Here is a 16,159-nt window from a genome sequence, read left to right as displayed (position 1 = left end):
AAACAGGATACATCAGAAAAATACGTTCAAAATATCCATACAGCGATCTAGCCCTCCTGACCATTCCCCTCTCCCCCCTAGAGTTAATTGAACTTGGTGATTGCTATAACGTTATATTCTGAATTCTCCAGCTACGACTCGAGTCAGTGTGTGAATCTACAGGAACTGATCTATCTCTTCTCTCTTTTTTATCTTGCCTTTTTCCATCCCTCCCTTCGCACATTTTCCCTCTCTTGCTTCTACCGTAAACCATCTTGTGTGTGTTTTTCTTTCTCTCTCCAATTTCTCTTGTCACCCTTTCTGTTCACCTTCCTTTCGTCTCTTCCTGCGCTTGGTTTCTTTGCCTCTAAATTATTTTTCTTCTTTCTTTCTTCCCTTCTTTCTTTCCTTTTTCCTCTTCGTACCCTTTCCTTTCTTCTCTTCTGTCTTTTTTTCTACCCTTATCCTTCTTTATCTCCTCTTCCAACCGTTTGTCTTTCCTTCTCTCGGTCTTCTTTTCTATTCCTTCTCTTTCTTGTCCTTTCTTCCTACTTTTTGTTCTCTTCTAACCTTTTCTCCTGTTGTCCCGTCACCTTCTTTTTCTCAAACTTCATTTCTACCTTTCTTCTTTTCTTTGTCTTCTTCTTACCCATTCTTTCTACCACCGTCCCTTTTTACCCTTCTTTCTTTCATTCTTTCTCTCCACCTTCCTTTCTCTTCTTCTGAACTTTTCTTCCCTTCTTTCTATCTGATTTTCTATCCTTCTTATATTTTCCTTCCTTCCTTCTTACTGCTTTTCTATTCCTTCCTTATATTTTCCTTCCTTCCTTCCTTCTGCTTTTCTATTCCTTTCCTTCCTTCTTATATTTGCCTTCTTACTGCTTTTCTATTCCTTTCTTTCCTTCTTATATTTATTTTCCTTCCTTCTTTCTGCTTTTCTATTCCTTTCCTTCTTTCTTATATTTTCCTTCCTTCCTTCTTTCCTTCCTTCTTTTCTATTCCTTCCTTATATTTTCCTTCCTTCCTTCTTACTGCTTTTCTATTCCTTTCTTTCCTTCTTATATTTATTTTCCTTCCTTCTTTCTGCTTTTCTATTTCTTTCCTTCCTTCTTATATTTTCCTTCCTTCCTTCCTTCCTTTTGCTTTTCTATTCCTTCCTTTCCTTCTTATATTTTCTTCCCACCTTCTCTTCTCCGATTACCTTTCCCCCTCCTCCTTCTCTCTATCTCCCTTACTTTTCTCCCTCCTTGTCCTCCTCCTTACCATTTCTGCATTTTCTTCTGCACTGACCTCCCCCCCTTTGTCATCTCTACCTTCTTCCCTTCCCCCCTCTTCCTTTTCCCCTTACCCTTCCTTTTAACCTTCTCTTCCTTTACTTCCCTCCTTGACATTTCTTTATCTCCCAACTTTGCCTTTTCTCATCCTTAGTCCATGGTGGCAAAGGTGTTAGGTTTACTCTTAGTGAAGAAATATATCCAGAGAAGGGTACGTCTCGAACTCACCTCCCAACGCCTCCTCTCCTTCCTGGATTGCACCCATCCTGGACCCCCTCCACTCACCCACCCCTTTCCTTGTCACCCTGACCAGGGCTAGCAAAAGCCCCCAAACTTTCACCCTCTGCAGACGCGACAGGGAAAGGGACATGAAAGCCGAAAATTGCTCCCCATTTTCCTCTCTGCCTCGCTTTTGACTAGCTCTGCTCAGGGCGCTCCTCCATCACCTCTCCACAACGTTATGCACTGAATGCCTCAGAATGAGACCCTGCCCTCCTTGCACAAGCAAGCACTCAGACGGAGGAAACCGGGCAGGGGGAAAGAAGGGGCAGCTTTTGGGGTTTTGCACCATCCTCCCGCGCTTGCCTTTTGGAAATGACCTGTTTGTTTCCAGCTTCGGTTCCTGGATCGAGAGAGCGAGTCTCCGCATGCGGCTCTGGAGTTGGCACGATGCCCGTGCGAGTGGGCGATTGTGCGTGTGTGTGCGTGCGTTGGCCCAGCCTTCCCAAACCTTCCTTCTGCATGAAATGGGCAGTGGCTGAAGATCCAGGACTACCTCCCAGGCAGGGGCAGGGAAAGGTTTTTCAGCTGGATCGCTGCATTCCCTCCTAGCCTGCGCATTTTCCCTCGTACGACGGTTTCCGCCTGTCCTCTATTCACCAGACATGTCCTCTTTTCCAGCATTAAATTTTCTGCTCAGGCGGATTTTTAAAACTTGGCAAAACATCTGTTCACAGTTGGATTCCTGAAGGCAGACTTACCGTATTTTTCGCTCTATAAGACGCACCAGACCACAAGACTCGCCTAGTTTTTGGAGGAGGAGAACAAGAAAAAATATATTCTGAATCTCAGGAGCCAGAACAGCAAGAGGGATCGCTGCGCAGCGAAAGCAGCAATCCCTCTTGCTGTTCTGGCTTCTGGGATAGCTGCGCAGCCTGCATTCGCTCCATAAGACGCACACACATTTCCCCGTACTTTTCAGGAGGGAAAAAGTGAGTCTTATAGAGCAAAAAATACGGTAGTTACAAATATGTACATGTGGATCTACTCCATATGGGGGAATAATCCCAGTGCTTCTGCCAGCTGGGAGATAGCAGAGCAGTCCTAGCTAATAGCTGGTCAAACCTAAGAAGGAAGAGGGGGTGAAGAGAGAGGTGTGCTGCGTGACTCGTCCTTTTGTTACCTGGACAGGTGAGGTCACACCCACCTTCTATCACATGCATAAGGAAGGATGCTCCAGCCAGGAGGAACAGGAAGTTTTTGACTGGCTGGACCAAACATTCCCTCGCATGTCTTAAAGGGAACTTACCAGGAACGCAGACTGAATTGTCTAATAGCGAGAGGCTCACACGAGCCTGCGACCAGCTCTCTGCTGTGCATGTAAGAAGGGAGAATGTAACTCTGCTAAGTAAAGGAACTTGCTGGGGCAAGTTAGGAAGGATATCAATAAACTATATATCCTCTCCTGCCGCCCTGGACATTCCCACTTAGCTCAGGGCCCCCGTTCTTCTGAGATCGACAGCCTTGGCCTCCTTCCCCCCTCCCCATCCTCAAGACCTGAGCCTCCGAATGTGGGTGGGTTGCGGACGCACTTTTGGTTTCCAACCTATCCTTTTTCTCCCCCCAAATTCCTCTCCCCATTTGCTTGGCCACCTTTGGCGGAGGTCTCCTTTCCCTGGTTGCCATCTGACAAATAGCTGCCTCTCTTTCCTCCTCCTCACCCATTCCTTTTCCTTCTCTGCCTTTGCTGCATGAATAAGTTCCTCATCGGAGGAAGCCTGTTTGAATGATGGACTGGTTTTTAATCCTGCTTCTTGGACCATGAAAGGGCAGAGGGGGTTTTGGGTATTGTTACCGAACTGGGAGCCGGGAAGGAATGGTTTTCACCTTGTTGTTTGGCTGAGGTCACCAAAGCTTGCTAAGGCTATCTGTCTATTCTGACGACTCTGTTATTCTGGTTATCGGTCACTAACAGGGTTTAGATATACCGCATCAAAATTATAAGTGGCTCGCATCAAAATTATAAGATGGACGCATCAATAACCAGGGTCTGTCTATATCTGCGGCTGAGATCAAAATTGTTCAACACCACATTTTTCAGCTAAAATTGGGGTAACCAAATATCATTTGGGAAATTATATACAGTGGTACCTCGCAAGACGAATGCCTCGCAAGACAAAAAACTCGCTAGACGAAAGGGTTAAAATGACCAGACATATGGAAGACAATCATTAGAATAGTATAAAATAACAATATCAGCATATGAAAGTTAAACAGAAATTCAGTCTTACAGCAAACGACTTCTAAACTATAATTAATAAAACAACGGGAAGCCACAGCACATAAAATAATGCAATACAAATTGAGAAGCAGAGAGTAGAGGGTGGAGCAAGACAGGTGGAAGAAAGCCTTGACTGATGAAGTCTCTCCCCTGATAGTTCTTCCAGGGAAAGATTTCTCCGAAAAAAATATGATAACATCGGAAGGACCTCACAAAAATGGGGAGCCTCTGAAGCAAGCGTCAGGCCTCAGTCCACCAACAAGTTTTGGGGGGTTTTCTTGGAGGGGGGAAGGAGCTGGAGAAATCACCAGACAGGGGATGGGCTGAAAGGTTGTGCTCTAATTTTCCGTTCTGCGTCTCCATGCTTCCCTCCCTCCGCCGGGCAGGATCCGGAGTGGACGACCCTGTGGGAGAGGTCTCCATCCACGTGGAACTGATCACCCACCCTGGGACCGGGGAGCATAAGGTCACTGTAAAAGGTGAGCCGGAACTGGCGGCCGTAGACTTGGAAGGGACCTCCGGGGCTCATCTAGTATGTGTTAGAATTCCTGTTCCGCGATTGCAGTCACGGGATTGTTGTCTGTCACATGACGGTGTGTGTTTTGACCCCACCAAGTGGGAAGTGACGGAGACAGGATGTTTGTGTTCCGTGAAGTGGGACTATTGCCCTTTGTTCTTTTTCTCTCTTTGCTGTCTGATGCTAGAGAGAGAGGGAGCCATGTTGCAGTGCTCAGCATCTGTTTATATGTAAATAAAGTAGATTAGCCAAAATGCTGAGGTCTGTCACACGCAAACTGCGAAGACTCTGCGGATCCCTAAGTGTGCCGATATCTGTTGGCATCGGTCGCTGCGATGTTCGGGCAGAAGAAAGCTTTTGAAGCTCCCGAACGATCCACCAGGAGGGAGAGAACGTGCCAGTCGGGCATGTGTCACTGCCAGGGTCCTACTCGAGTGTAGGACGAGCTCCTGACCACCACCACCCCAGCAACGCAGAAATCTGCAGTGGCTCCGTACGGGGATAGAACCTGCAACCTTGCTGTTATATTGTGGGAATGTTGTGGATAGTAGAAGAGGATCTATTGATTGAATATTCTCCTTCCTCACTTTTTTTTATTTTATTTGTTTTTTATCTTATATTTTGGAAATGTATACCCAGTTTTTCTTTTCCTTTTAATATTTTGGGTGGCCCCTAAGAGAGCGGGGCCCTAAGCTACAGCTTGTTGAGCTTATACGTAAATCCCACACTGCGCCTTTCTCTCGCCCAGTGGTAGCCGCCAATGACCTGAAGTGGCAAACGTCGGGGATTTTCCGCCCCTTTATTGAAGTCAACATCATTGGGCCCCACCTCAGCGACAAGAAGAGGAAATTCGCCACCAAGTCCAAGAACAACAGCTGGTCTCCGAAATACAACGAGAGCATCCAGTTGTAAGTGATTCTCCTCCCCCCCCCCCTTTTCTTCATCTCGGGAGTAAGTCAAGAAGGGCAATTATTGCAAACCTCGGTCCTGCCTCCTCGCCAGGCCAGCCGTCTCGATTTGCAATACACCTCCGCCAGTAAAGCGAGATGAGTGCCGCAACCCCAGAGTCGGCCATGACTAGACCTAACAGTCAGGGGTCCCTTAACCTTTAAGAACCATTTTATAGGGACGTGGGTGGCGCTGTGGGTTAAACCACAGAGCCTAGGACTTGCCAATCAGAAGGTCGGCAGTTCGTATCCCTGCGATGGGGTGAGCTCCCGTTGCTCGGTCCCTGCTGCTGCCAACCTAGCAGTTCGAAAGCACACCAGTGCAAGTAGATAAATAGGTACCGCTCCGGCGGGAAGGTAAACGGCATTTCCGTGCGCTGCTCTGGTTCGCCAGAAGCGGCTTAGTCCTGCTGGCCACATGACCCGGAAGCTGTACGCCGGATCCCTCAGCCAATAAAGCGAGATGAGTGCCACAACCTCAGAGTCGGTCACGACTGGACCTAATGGTCAGGGGTCCCTTTACCTTTTTAGCTGAATCCACCTTTCCCCTCCCGCAGCGCCCTGGGCACTGAGACGGGCCCCGAATGCTACGAGCTGCAGGTCTGCGTGAAGGACTACTGCTTTGCCCGCGAGGACCGTACGGTGGGCATCGCCATTCTGCAGCTGAAGGACCTCTTGCAGAGGGGCAGCTGCGCCTGTTGGCTGCCCCTCGGCCGCCGCATCCACATGGACGACACGGGGCTGACGGTCCTGCGCATCCTCTCGCAGCGCAACAACGACGAGGTGGCGAAGGAGTTTGTCAAGCTGAAGTCAGACACGCGCTCGGCCGAGGAGGGCAGCGCCAGCTAAGCCCCACTGTGCCCTGCCCTCTCCCTGCCCTCCCAGTCCTGTGGTCCGTCAGCCCCATGGCCTCCTAGCATCACCTCCCGACCCTCGTTTATGCAGCCATGTCGAAGCCATAAGAGATCCCCGCCTTCCCCTTCCTCCCTGAATTTGGGAGCCTCGCTCCCGCTGCCAAGGATCAAACACCCTCCGAACACACACACACACATTGCCAAATCCGTTCAGTATTAGCCGCTATGGGGCAGAGGGAAAAGAGGGTAGCCTCCCCCCCCCCAAGTCAGGACCCTTGGCCCGTCCAGAAAGGGGCGTTCTCTGCCCTACCTGAAGATGCCCGCGGTTGAATCTCCTGCGGGAAAACAGGGCTCTGCTGGTGAGACGCTAGATTTCTAGATACGGGGGCCAAAGGTCCCGCTGCATGTTTCCCAAGACAGACCCGCCACCTCCGCACTCATGGCATAGCTGTCAACCATCCCTTATTTGGCGGGAAAGTCCCTTATCCTAGCGCCGTGTCCCGCTGCTGTCCCTTATTGATGATGTCCCTTAAATTTCCCGGGTTTCAAAGGAAGCAGCTCCTCTCCCTCCCTCCCTGCCGGCCAGGGAGGAGGGAGGCTCCAACTGTGTTGCTTGGCTGCGTTGCTCACCCAATAAGGAGTCTAAGAACGACTGGGGGGTGGAGCTTGCATGCCTCGTGCCCATCAAATCGGCCACGTTGCCTGGGGACTCGCCTTTGCTCAGCGCTTCCCAGCGGAGAGGTGACGGTGGTTTCCCTTGCTGCATCCCATTTGCTGGGTTGCTGCGCTGTGGGAACCACCGCTTGAGGCTTCATTTGGCTGCTGGCTGGGCTTTCTGCCTTTGGCTCAGAGGGGCTCAGAAGTCGAACATACCTGTGCTTGGAAAATCCCTTATTCTGGCTGCTGATCCCTTATTTTTGAGGCTGCTGGTCCCTTGTTTTCAAATCTGTAATTTGACAGCTATTACTCATGGCCACCGCTGTCCCGATCACAGCTCTTTCCCCAAGGAGCCATCCTTGCACCGTTTGTCCGTCGGGCTCCGGGCTGCCAGCTCTGGCCACAGCTCTGGCCCACAACTTTTTGTGTCCAGGGTTTTTTACTTATTGAAATAGGGCGACCCTAAGCTTAGCCTCACAAGGAGAGCACTGAGGCCAAGGAGGTAGAAGAGGAAGGAAGGAAGGAAGGAAGGAAGGAAGGAAGGAAGGAAGGAAGGTTGGTTGGAGGGTATGGTAGGATATTCCTATTTTCACTGGAGAAATGTTGGAGGGGATGGAATAGGACGTCTCTATTTTCAGGGGAGAAACGTTGGAGGGGATGGAATAGGACGTCCCTATTTTCACAAGAGAAACGTTGGAGGGGATGGAATAGGACGTCCCTATTTTCACAGGAGAAACGTTGGAGGGGATGGAATAGGACGTCCCTCTTTTCACGGGAGAAACGTTGGAGGGCCCCTTTCCAAGCACTGCAGCAGCCCAATTCTGAGCTCTGAACCGGCCTTACCAAGCCAGGCAGCCTACGCTTACCTGCTTCCAGCTAGCATCCTCACTGGACCCATTTCAGAGAACGGTCCTGTCTAACTGAGGTCCATTGTAGTGGGTCAACCTTCCCGGGGATGTCCTCTGCCATCAGCGCTGAAGCTGAGGCTCATCTTCTTTCTTGTCCAGAGTTGGGGGGCGGGAAATGGGTGCTGCCTTGTCCTTTGTCCTCCCCGCTGCAGGCAGCAAAATGTTGTGGGCCGGCCACCTCCAAGACCCTCTCCTCCCCCCCCCCCAGGACCCGTTAGGAGAGAACAGCATCCCAAAGCGGTTTCATTCCAGCTCCCCCTCTTTTCCGGAGATACCTTTTCCATACCATTTTGCCCTGGGACCAAAGTGTCGGAATTTGAGTTGAATGTTTACACACACACAAAACACCCCAAGTCGTATACCTGCGCAGGTGTGCATTCCGCCGAACTTTTTTTAAAAATAGTAATTTAAATAAAGAGAAGACATCGACAGGGACGTCGAAGCGGTTTAGATTACGGATTCCTCCCCACGGACCTCATCCGTGGTTCTTTCCCCCCAACCTGTCCCCCCTTTCCGAACCGATTCCCTTCTCAGTAATTTCTGTCCGGCATGTACTTGAAACTAAACTAAACAAACAGATGGTTTAATAATAATAAAAAGGACGGGGGAAAGGGGTGAAATAAATAAATACCAATCCCGGATGCTCGGAATCGAGTTAATAATTATCCTGTTGTGGACCACATGCACACGTCTTGGAATATGTCATTATCTGTTCTGTTCCTACTTACCAGAAGTGGATTGAGTTGAAACAAACAAAAACCAACGATGCATGATAGTGAAATGTTTTGCACTATTTTGAACTTTTGGGGCTGTATACAAATATTTTATTAACTGACATTAAAAAGAAAAGGGAAATGAACACTCCGTTTCCTGCTTGTGTTTCTAACCTGTCCTCTCTGCGTCCGAGGAGTACCTAGCAAGTGTGATTTTTTTCCTTTCCAAAGGAGCTCAAGTTGTGGGTGCCAATTTTCCCCCTTCTCTGTTGACTTCCCTCAACTACCATTTCTGGTTTGCTACATCAGATGATACATTCTGCTGTTTGTATACTATTATATGTTATCACATTGTTATTAAAGAGACACTTGAAATTGGCCACCCTGGAGCCCAAGACCACCCCAAAATTAATATAATGTGCAAATGTGGAGAGGCATAAGAAATTAAAGAAGCAAGCAAGCAAGCAGAGAGAAAGAAAGAAAGAAAGAAAGAAAAACTTTCAAAATCCACAACTGCAACGGCGACTGATGCAATGTTCCAAACTGAACCCGGAAACTCAGAGCTGCACGCGAGTCTAAAATTCATAAGTCTATCGCCACGCCCCGCCTTACGGAATGAAGGCGGAGCAACGCCGGCGTCTCCCTACCAACGCGCATGCGCCGGAGGCCGCCATTTCCTCTCGCGGCCTTCGCCCGTTCGGACTCACCCATTTGAAGCGGAGGTGGGGGGGGAAGAAAGGAATAAAGGACGATTTGAGGCAGCCTCTGGCGAAAACACTTTGCCGCTTCGCCCCTCTGAATTGAAGAAGGAGAAGAAGAGAAATACGGAGAAAAAGGACCGCCTCCACCATTATTTCCCCCCCCACAAGCTTCTCATTGTACTTGGTTCCGTCCGCCGAGCGGGCGTTCCGTCCCGCCAGTGCGCAGGCGCAGTGGTTTGCCTGTTACCGCGCAGGCGCACAAGGCTGCCTTAGAACGCGTGCGACTTAGGTGAGTGGGATAGACATCAAAGCGGGTGGGCAGCCGCCTGCATCCCTGTTGCCATGGAGACGGGATGGGAGGGGGCAGGGGAGCTACCCAGGGATGGGGGGGACAATGGGGGGGGGGATTTGGGCTTGGTGGGTTGGGCCAGAGCTGATCATTTGATTTTGGCTGCTGCTGATTTGCATGCATTTGCATATATTTGCATATTCTGTTTGAGCTGCCTGCGACGTTCGTGTTATCTGCACAACACCCCTTGCTGATTTGCATAGATTTACATGCGTTTGCTAATTTGCTTCGGTTTACAGGGGCGCCGCGTATTTGCATATAATTTATTATGATGCCAATGATTTTTAATAATAATAATAATAATAATACTGTTTATTTGTTGGTTTCATGAAATCTGTACATTGCTCAATTGCAAAAAGTAACCACTCTAAAGGGTTTGCCAAAGAGAGACAGACAAAGCGATAAAATTACCCTTAAGAAAAATCAACATTAATAAAAGCATACTGTGAAGTTGCCTGCCAATGATTTGCATAGATTTGTGCATTCTCTGGCATTGATTTGCACAGGTTTGCTCGTTAACATCCTTGGCCACTTCTGATTTGCACCTGCTTATCAAGCTTCCCAAACTTAATGAATCGAGGCCAAATTACATCAAATTTCACAGTTTTTTTTAATAAAAAAGGTTAATTTCCAACTATTTGTTTCCCATTTCCCCCCCATTACTGCTTGAAGCTACAGTAATAGCAACATATACAGTTTATTTCTGGCATAGAGAGTGGTTCTGAGCATGCGTTTTCTATACATTTCTCACTGGGCAAGAGCAAAAAGCTGCTTGTTTGAAGGCGAATTACATCTTGCTCCCCACTTCTTTGGCCTTTAAAGGATTAACCTCTGACCCACAAAATGTCCGAATCACAACAGATTTTGGATGAGTTGGGCTGTGCTGCACCTTACCGGTACAGTAATTTAAATTTTTTTTGCATCAGCATATACCTGGGAGTGTTTTCGCCAAAATGCTTTGGCCAGGTGTCGATCTGCGTGCTTGAGCAATAACATAAAAAATTTCCCATTTATGGGCGTCTTCCAAGACTTAAAAGTCAAACCATCTGAGTCAACAATTATGTGTGTATCATATTCAGAGTTGCCTGGAGGTGACTGTGAAATGGAATTTTACCAGCGACTCGGCTTGGCTTCCCCAGAAAATTTTGGATCTGGAACTTTTTTCCAGGAGAGATCCAATCGTTTTGTTTACCCCACAGAAGCCAAACAAGCAAAAATTAAACCAACTGCAATTTATGTTAATTTGACACCTTCCAAAAATATATGGCCCAAAGGAGTTGGACGTTTGCTTGAATTCAGTGCAAATTCAGGGTGGATAAAAATCAATGGTTTAAAAAATAATAATCAGATTTTAAAATGTAAATTGGATTTTTTTAAATAAAATCCTTCTGGAGGAAAAATCTTTCTAAAGATTTTCTATTTAAGTTACATTATAGTCCGAAGGTTATTCATCAGGAAATAAGGATTTGTTTTAAGTTTTTCTGTGTGCTTAAACTCAGTCTAAGTTGTTGTTTTTTAAAAAAATTGTTTAGCCGCATCAGTTAACAAACATGGATACATATGCTATAATGTTATTGTTTTAGTTAAATAAATTGTTTAAATTGTTACTAAGGAAATGATGAGTTTTCTCCTTCCAATAAAGAACAGCAGAAAAGTTGCCCAAAATATAAACAGTTAACTTATTAAACCTCACAATAGTTTCATAATTTCCTGTCTATGTATTTCTAATAGTAGAACCAAATCGGTAATTTTTGATATAACTGTAAAAACTACTCCAAAAATTTATCAATCCAAAAATGAAACCTTCATCTGGTTTGTAAATATTAAGATGATACCAGCAAGAACGAGTCTTTCTGTAAAAAAGAAGATTTAAATCAAGTCTTACTGACTAGTGATTTAAATCGTGATTTAGTATCGATTCAATTTAAATCAAATCTACCCTGATTGCAATTTACTTCTGAGTAGACATTGCTTGGTGCCTGTTTTCTCCAACCCATCTTTCTAAAACTTTGCAAAGTTTGGGCTTCGCTAAAAAGTTTGAACTCGCTAAAATGACTGAATTAATAAGAAACCACTCAGGCGACAAGGTTGAAAAAAGAATGGGATTGATTTAATAACTATCTAATAAAATACGGTTCCAGCAACAACATTTGGCTATGCCCTAGACTAACTTCACAGATATAAGGGAACGTTTTTCAATTATGGAATACAGATATGTTGAATGTAAAAGAAATTTGGAAACCGCAAAGAGATTGAGGGAAGTCAAATAATATAGAAGGGACTCAAACCACTTTAGGAAAATAATCAGAACGTAACGAAAAAGAAAAGTGAATATGAAGGTAATGTCGTTCTAGGAATTTCGGGTATAAAACATTCAAATGATGGTTTGTAATCCTTATATAATTTTGTGTTTTTGATAATAAATTTTTGTCCCCCCCAAAAAAAAATGTTGTTTAATTTTTACTTTTTTCACATTTCGTTCATGTATAGCTTTATTTTCTGTTCATGTGAATGCAACGATCAATTTATTTTCTTGCCATGTAAATTTTAAAATGCAATAAAGTGTTTTTAAAAGGGGGGGGGGAGTTTGGGCTCCTCGGAAACACGGACTTTCACCAAAAAAACTCCCCTCCTTTTCCTTTAGGTATTTTTTGAAGTAGCTCATGCCCAGGTAACCATGGTGACGGAAAAGGAAATTGAACAGATCGGCCGGACGCTGGTGGACACCAGCCAGCCCCTAAAAGCCCGTTTCCGGGCGCTATTCACCCTCCGAAACCTAGGGGGGGCTGCAGCCATTGAGTGGATCAGCCGAGGTTTTGGGGACGACTCTGCGCTCCTCAAACACGAACTGGCTTACTGCTTAGGGCAGATGCAGGACGAGAGAGCCATTCCAGTCCTCATTGAGGTTCTCCGAGATGCTAGCCATGAGCCCATGGTCCGCCATGAAGCTGGTAAGCTGTTGACAGATTGCTGGGGGGCTGGTTTGGGGAACGCTTTTAACGTTTGGTGAATTATTATGGGACGCGGGTGGCGCTGTGGTCTAAACCACAGAGCTTCTTAGGCTTGCCAATCGGAAGGTCGGCGGTTCGAATCCTCGCAATGACGGGGTGAGCTCCCATTGCTTGGTCCCAGCTCCTGCCAACCTAGCAGTTCGAAAGCACCTCAAAGTGCAAGTACAGTGGTACCTCGGGTTAAGTACTTAATTCGTTCCAGAGGTCCGTACTTAACCTGAAACTGTGCTTAAACTGAAACACCACTTTAGCTAATGGGGCCTCCTGCTGCTGCCGCGCCACCGGAGCACGATTTCTGTTCTCATCCTGAAGCAAAGTTCTTAACCTGAAGCACTATTTCTGGCTTAGTGGAGTGTGTAACCTGAAGCGTATGTAACCTGAAGCGTATGTAACCCGAGGTACCACTGTAGATAAATAGGTACCACTCCGGCGGGAAGGTAAACGGCATTTCCGTGCGCTGCTCTGGTTCGCCAGAAGCGGCTTAGTCCTGCTGGCCGCACGACCCGGAAGCTGTCCACCGGCTCCCTCGGCCAATAAAGCAAGATGAGCGCCGCAACCCCAGAGTCGGCCACGACTGGACCTAATGGTCAGGGGTCCCTTTACCTTTACCTTTAGGTCTAAACCACAGAGCCTAGGACTTGCCAATCAGAAGGTCAGCGGTTCGAATCCCCGCAATGACGGGGTGAGCTCCTGATGCTCGGTCCCTGCTCCTGCCAACCTAGCTGTGTGTCTCCGTGGGGTCTACAGCGGGAGAGAGGGATATAAGCAAATAAAATTAATGACACACACACCGCTTCCACCTTCGTATCTCATTCTCTCCCTGCTTTCGACAGGCGAGGCACTGGGTGCCATTGGGAACCCCAAAGTTCTAGACGTCCTGAAAAAATACTCCGAAGACCCTGTCGTCGAGGTAAATCCAGGGACTCCGTTGCAATTCTTCCCTGAACCTGACCCAATCCAAAAAGTTAACACCCCTCCATCCTTTTTTTAATGTATATATAAATTTTTATTAGTTTTTTTAACATACCATTTTCAACAGTAATTAAACATACTTTTACACCTTATTCAATTTTTTGACTTCCATCCGTCCTGTCTGAAAACTTTCCAATCTAATCTCTTAGTATGCCTTTCTTACTTTCCCTATTACATTTCAAACTCATGACCATTATCTCTATCTACTTTGTAAACACTTCGTACATTTCTCCTTACAAAACTTCTCGTAGTCCCACTAGCGTAATTGGTTGGTTACAATTGCTCTTCAAATAATTCCTATGCTTCTTCCAATCTTCTGTAAATCTCTGGTCCCGCAGGTTTCGAATCCTTCCTGTCGTTTTGTCGAAATTCTGCGTAGTCCGTTAATTTCGTCTGCCATTCTTCTTTCGTCGGAATTTCTTCTCGTTTCCATTTCTGGGCTAACAATACTGTTGTTGCATATAAAAACAGTTTAACATCCTGCCTATTAATATCCTGGCCTATAATACCCAATAAAAATGCTTCTGGTTTTTTTAAGAATGTATTTCATGTTTTTCACGAAATATACGTTCTTGAAAAACACACCTCCATCCTGTTTAGGTGGCAGAGACGTGTCAGTTGGCCGTGAAGAGACTGGAATGGCTTCGGGAGCACCCGGCAGAAGCGTCCTCCGGTCCCTACTCCTCCGTAGACCCGGCGCCTCCGTCCGAGGAGGCGGACGTGGAAAAGCTGCGGCTGGCTTTGCTGGACGATTCGCGGCCGCTGTTTGAGCGATACCGGGCCATGTTTGCCCTGCGCAACGTCGGCGGGGAAGCGGCCGTCCTGGCCTTGGCGGACGGTGAGTCTCCTCACTTCTCTTTGGTCAGAGATTTCGCCTGGTCAGTGGCTCTGGCCAGAATTTGAATCCCTGGTCCTGAATGGGGTAACTTTGCGCCTGAAGGACCAGGTGCGCAGCCTGGGAGTCATTTTGGATTCACAGCTGTCCATGGAGGCGCAGGTCAGTTCTGTGTCCAGGGCGACTGTCTACCAGCTCCATCTGGTATGCAGGATGAGACCCTCCCTGCCTGCAGACTGTCTGGCCAGAGTGGCGCATGCTCTGGTTCTCTCCCGCTTGGACTACTGCAATGCGCTCTCCGTGGGGCTGCCTTTGAAGGTGACCCAGAAACTGCAATTGATCCAGAATGTGGCAGCCAGATGGGGGACTGGGAGTGGAGACCACATAACACCGGTCTTGAAAGAGCTGCATTGGCTCCCAGTACGTTTCCAAGCACAATTCAAAGTGTTGGGGCTGACCTTGAAAGCCCTAAACAGCCCAGTATCCCTGAAGGAGCGTCTCCACCCCCATCATTCTGCCCAGACACTGAGGTCCAGCGCCGAGGGCCTTCTGGCGGTTCCCTCATTGCGAGAAGTGAGGTTACAGGGAACCGGGCAGAGGGCCTTCTCGGTAGTGGCGCCCGCCCTGTGGAACGCCCTCCCTTCAGATGTCAAGGAAATAAGCAGCTATCCTATCTTTAAAAGACATCTGAAGGCAGCCCTGTTTAGGGAAGTTTTTACTATTTAGTGCTGTATTGTTTTTAACGCTTGATTGGAAGCCACCCAGAGTGGCTGGGGAAACTGAGGTGGGCGGGGTATAAGTAATAAATTATTATTATTATTGGGAACACTACAAGCTCTGGCTCTTAAAGATAACACAAGGCGCTAGTCCTCAAGCCCCTTTCCTGAACTGCGATTCTCCTCTCCCTTCCACCCTCAAGGCCTCCGCTGCGGCAGCGCCCTCTTCCGCCACGAGGTCGCCTACGTTCTGGGACAGATGCAGCACGAAGCGAGCGTCCCGCAGCTGACCGCCTCGCTGGAGGACAGCGCCGAGAGCCCCATGGTGCGCCACGAGTGCGCCGAGGCCCTGGGCTCCATCGCCCGGGCCTCCTGCCTCTCCGCCTTGCAGGCCCACGCCGAAGACAAGGAGCGCGTCGTACGAGAGAGCTGCGAAGTGGCGCTGGACATCTACGATTACGAGAACGGCGGCGATTTCCAGTACCCCGACGGACTGAGCAAGCTGAAGAAATCGGACTGAAAAGGGCGCAGGGAGCTGGCCGAGTCCCGGCCGCCGCGATCTCATCCCGGTTTGGATTCCCGCAGCGCCGGACAGGGAGACGCAAGACGTCTCGCCTCCGTTTCTAATTTGCGGCCTGTTTCTCTGCTCGGTGGTTGGTGGGTAACGGGTACCTACATCTCGATAGCGGGATCTGTTCCGGATCTGGTGACTTTTCTGTTTCTCCTTTCTCATTTTTGCAAATATATGTCCACGCGTATTTATTTCGCTTTGAAAACTTTGAGTCTTCCTTGTGGTAGCGTCAAATGAATGAATGAATCTTTATTTGCGTCAGCCATCGGCCGTAGCAATACAGTGGTACCTCGGGTTACATACGCTTCAGGTTACAGATTCTGCTAACCCAGAAATAGTGCTTCAGGTTAAGAACTTTGCTTCAGGATGAGAACAGAAATCGCTTGGTGGCAGCAGGAGGCCCCATTAGCTAAAGTGGTGCTTCAGGTTAAGAACAGTTTCAGGTTAAGAACGGACCTCCGGAACGAATTAAGTACTTAACCCGAGGTACCACTGTAAAACAACACTACGATATACAAAGAATAGAAATAAAAAGTCAATTATATAAAATACGTTTTAGGGGTTTGAATCCATGGTCAAGTAGTGGACCTTATTCTGATTGCCCCAGCGAAAAACCTTGCCACCTTTGCTGTCACCTGCTCGTCTTGATCTGCCA

General features: G+C 47.7%; 2 protein-coding genes across 2 annotated transcripts in view; both read left to right on the top strand.

Annotated features, from left to right (window-relative positions):
* The window catches only part of UNC13A (unc-13 homolog A), a 104,516-nt gene extending 96,021 nt beyond the window's left edge, over positions 1–8,495 (top strand). Inside the window, exons 41-44 of the mRNA XM_077921857.1 lie at positions 1,408–1,464; positions 4,140–4,232; positions 5,019–5,178; positions 5,775–8,495. Of these exons, the coding sequence (XP_077777983.1) occupies positions 1,408–1,464; positions 4,140–4,232; positions 5,019–5,178; positions 5,775–6,066 (602 nt within the window). The 3' untranslated portion in view covers positions 6,067–8,495. The remainder of the gene's footprint in view (positions 1–1,407; positions 1,465–4,139; positions 4,233–5,018; positions 5,179–5,774) is intronic.
* Positions 8,496–9,054: 559 nt separating this feature from the next.
* DOHH (deoxyhypusine hydroxylase) lies at positions 9,055–15,695 on the top strand. The gene is made up of 5 exons (XM_028713800.2): positions 9,055–9,339; positions 12,044–12,350; positions 13,244–13,320; positions 13,983–14,220; positions 15,137–15,695. Exons 2-5 carry the CDS (start codon positions 12,077–12,079, stop codon positions 15,451–15,453), a joined length of 906 nt encoding a protein of 301 aa, XP_028569633.2. The 5' UTR covers positions 9,055–9,339; positions 12,044–12,076; the 3' UTR covers positions 15,454–15,695.
* The last annotated feature ends 464 nt before the right edge of the window (positions 15,696–16,159 follow it).

This window comes from Podarcis muralis, chromosome 18, assembly GCF_964188315.1.
Source record: "Podarcis muralis chromosome 18, rPodMur119.hap1.1, whole genome shotgun sequence".
Taxonomy (NCBI): Eukaryota; Metazoa; Chordata; class Lepidosauria; order Squamata; family Lacertidae; genus Podarcis; species Podarcis muralis.
This window is presented reverse-complemented; position numbering and strand designations above follow the sequence as displayed.

What these genes read in the sequence shown, in the direction of transcription:
- DOHH (XM_028713800.2), top strand. Translation starts at nt 12,077, where the DNA reads ATGGTGACGGAAAAGGAAATTGAACAGATCGGCCGGACGCTGGTGGAC. An exon ending in CATGGTCCGCCATGAAGCTG is followed by an intron (nt 12,351 to 13,243) that starts GTAAGCTGTTGA and finishes TGCTTTCGACAG; the next exon opens with GCGAGGCACTGGGTGCCATT. An exon ending in CGTCCTGGCCTTGGCGGACG is followed by an intron (nt 14,221 to 15,136) that starts GTGAGTCTCCTC and finishes TCCACCCTCAAG; the next exon opens with GCCTCCGCTGCGGCAGCGCC.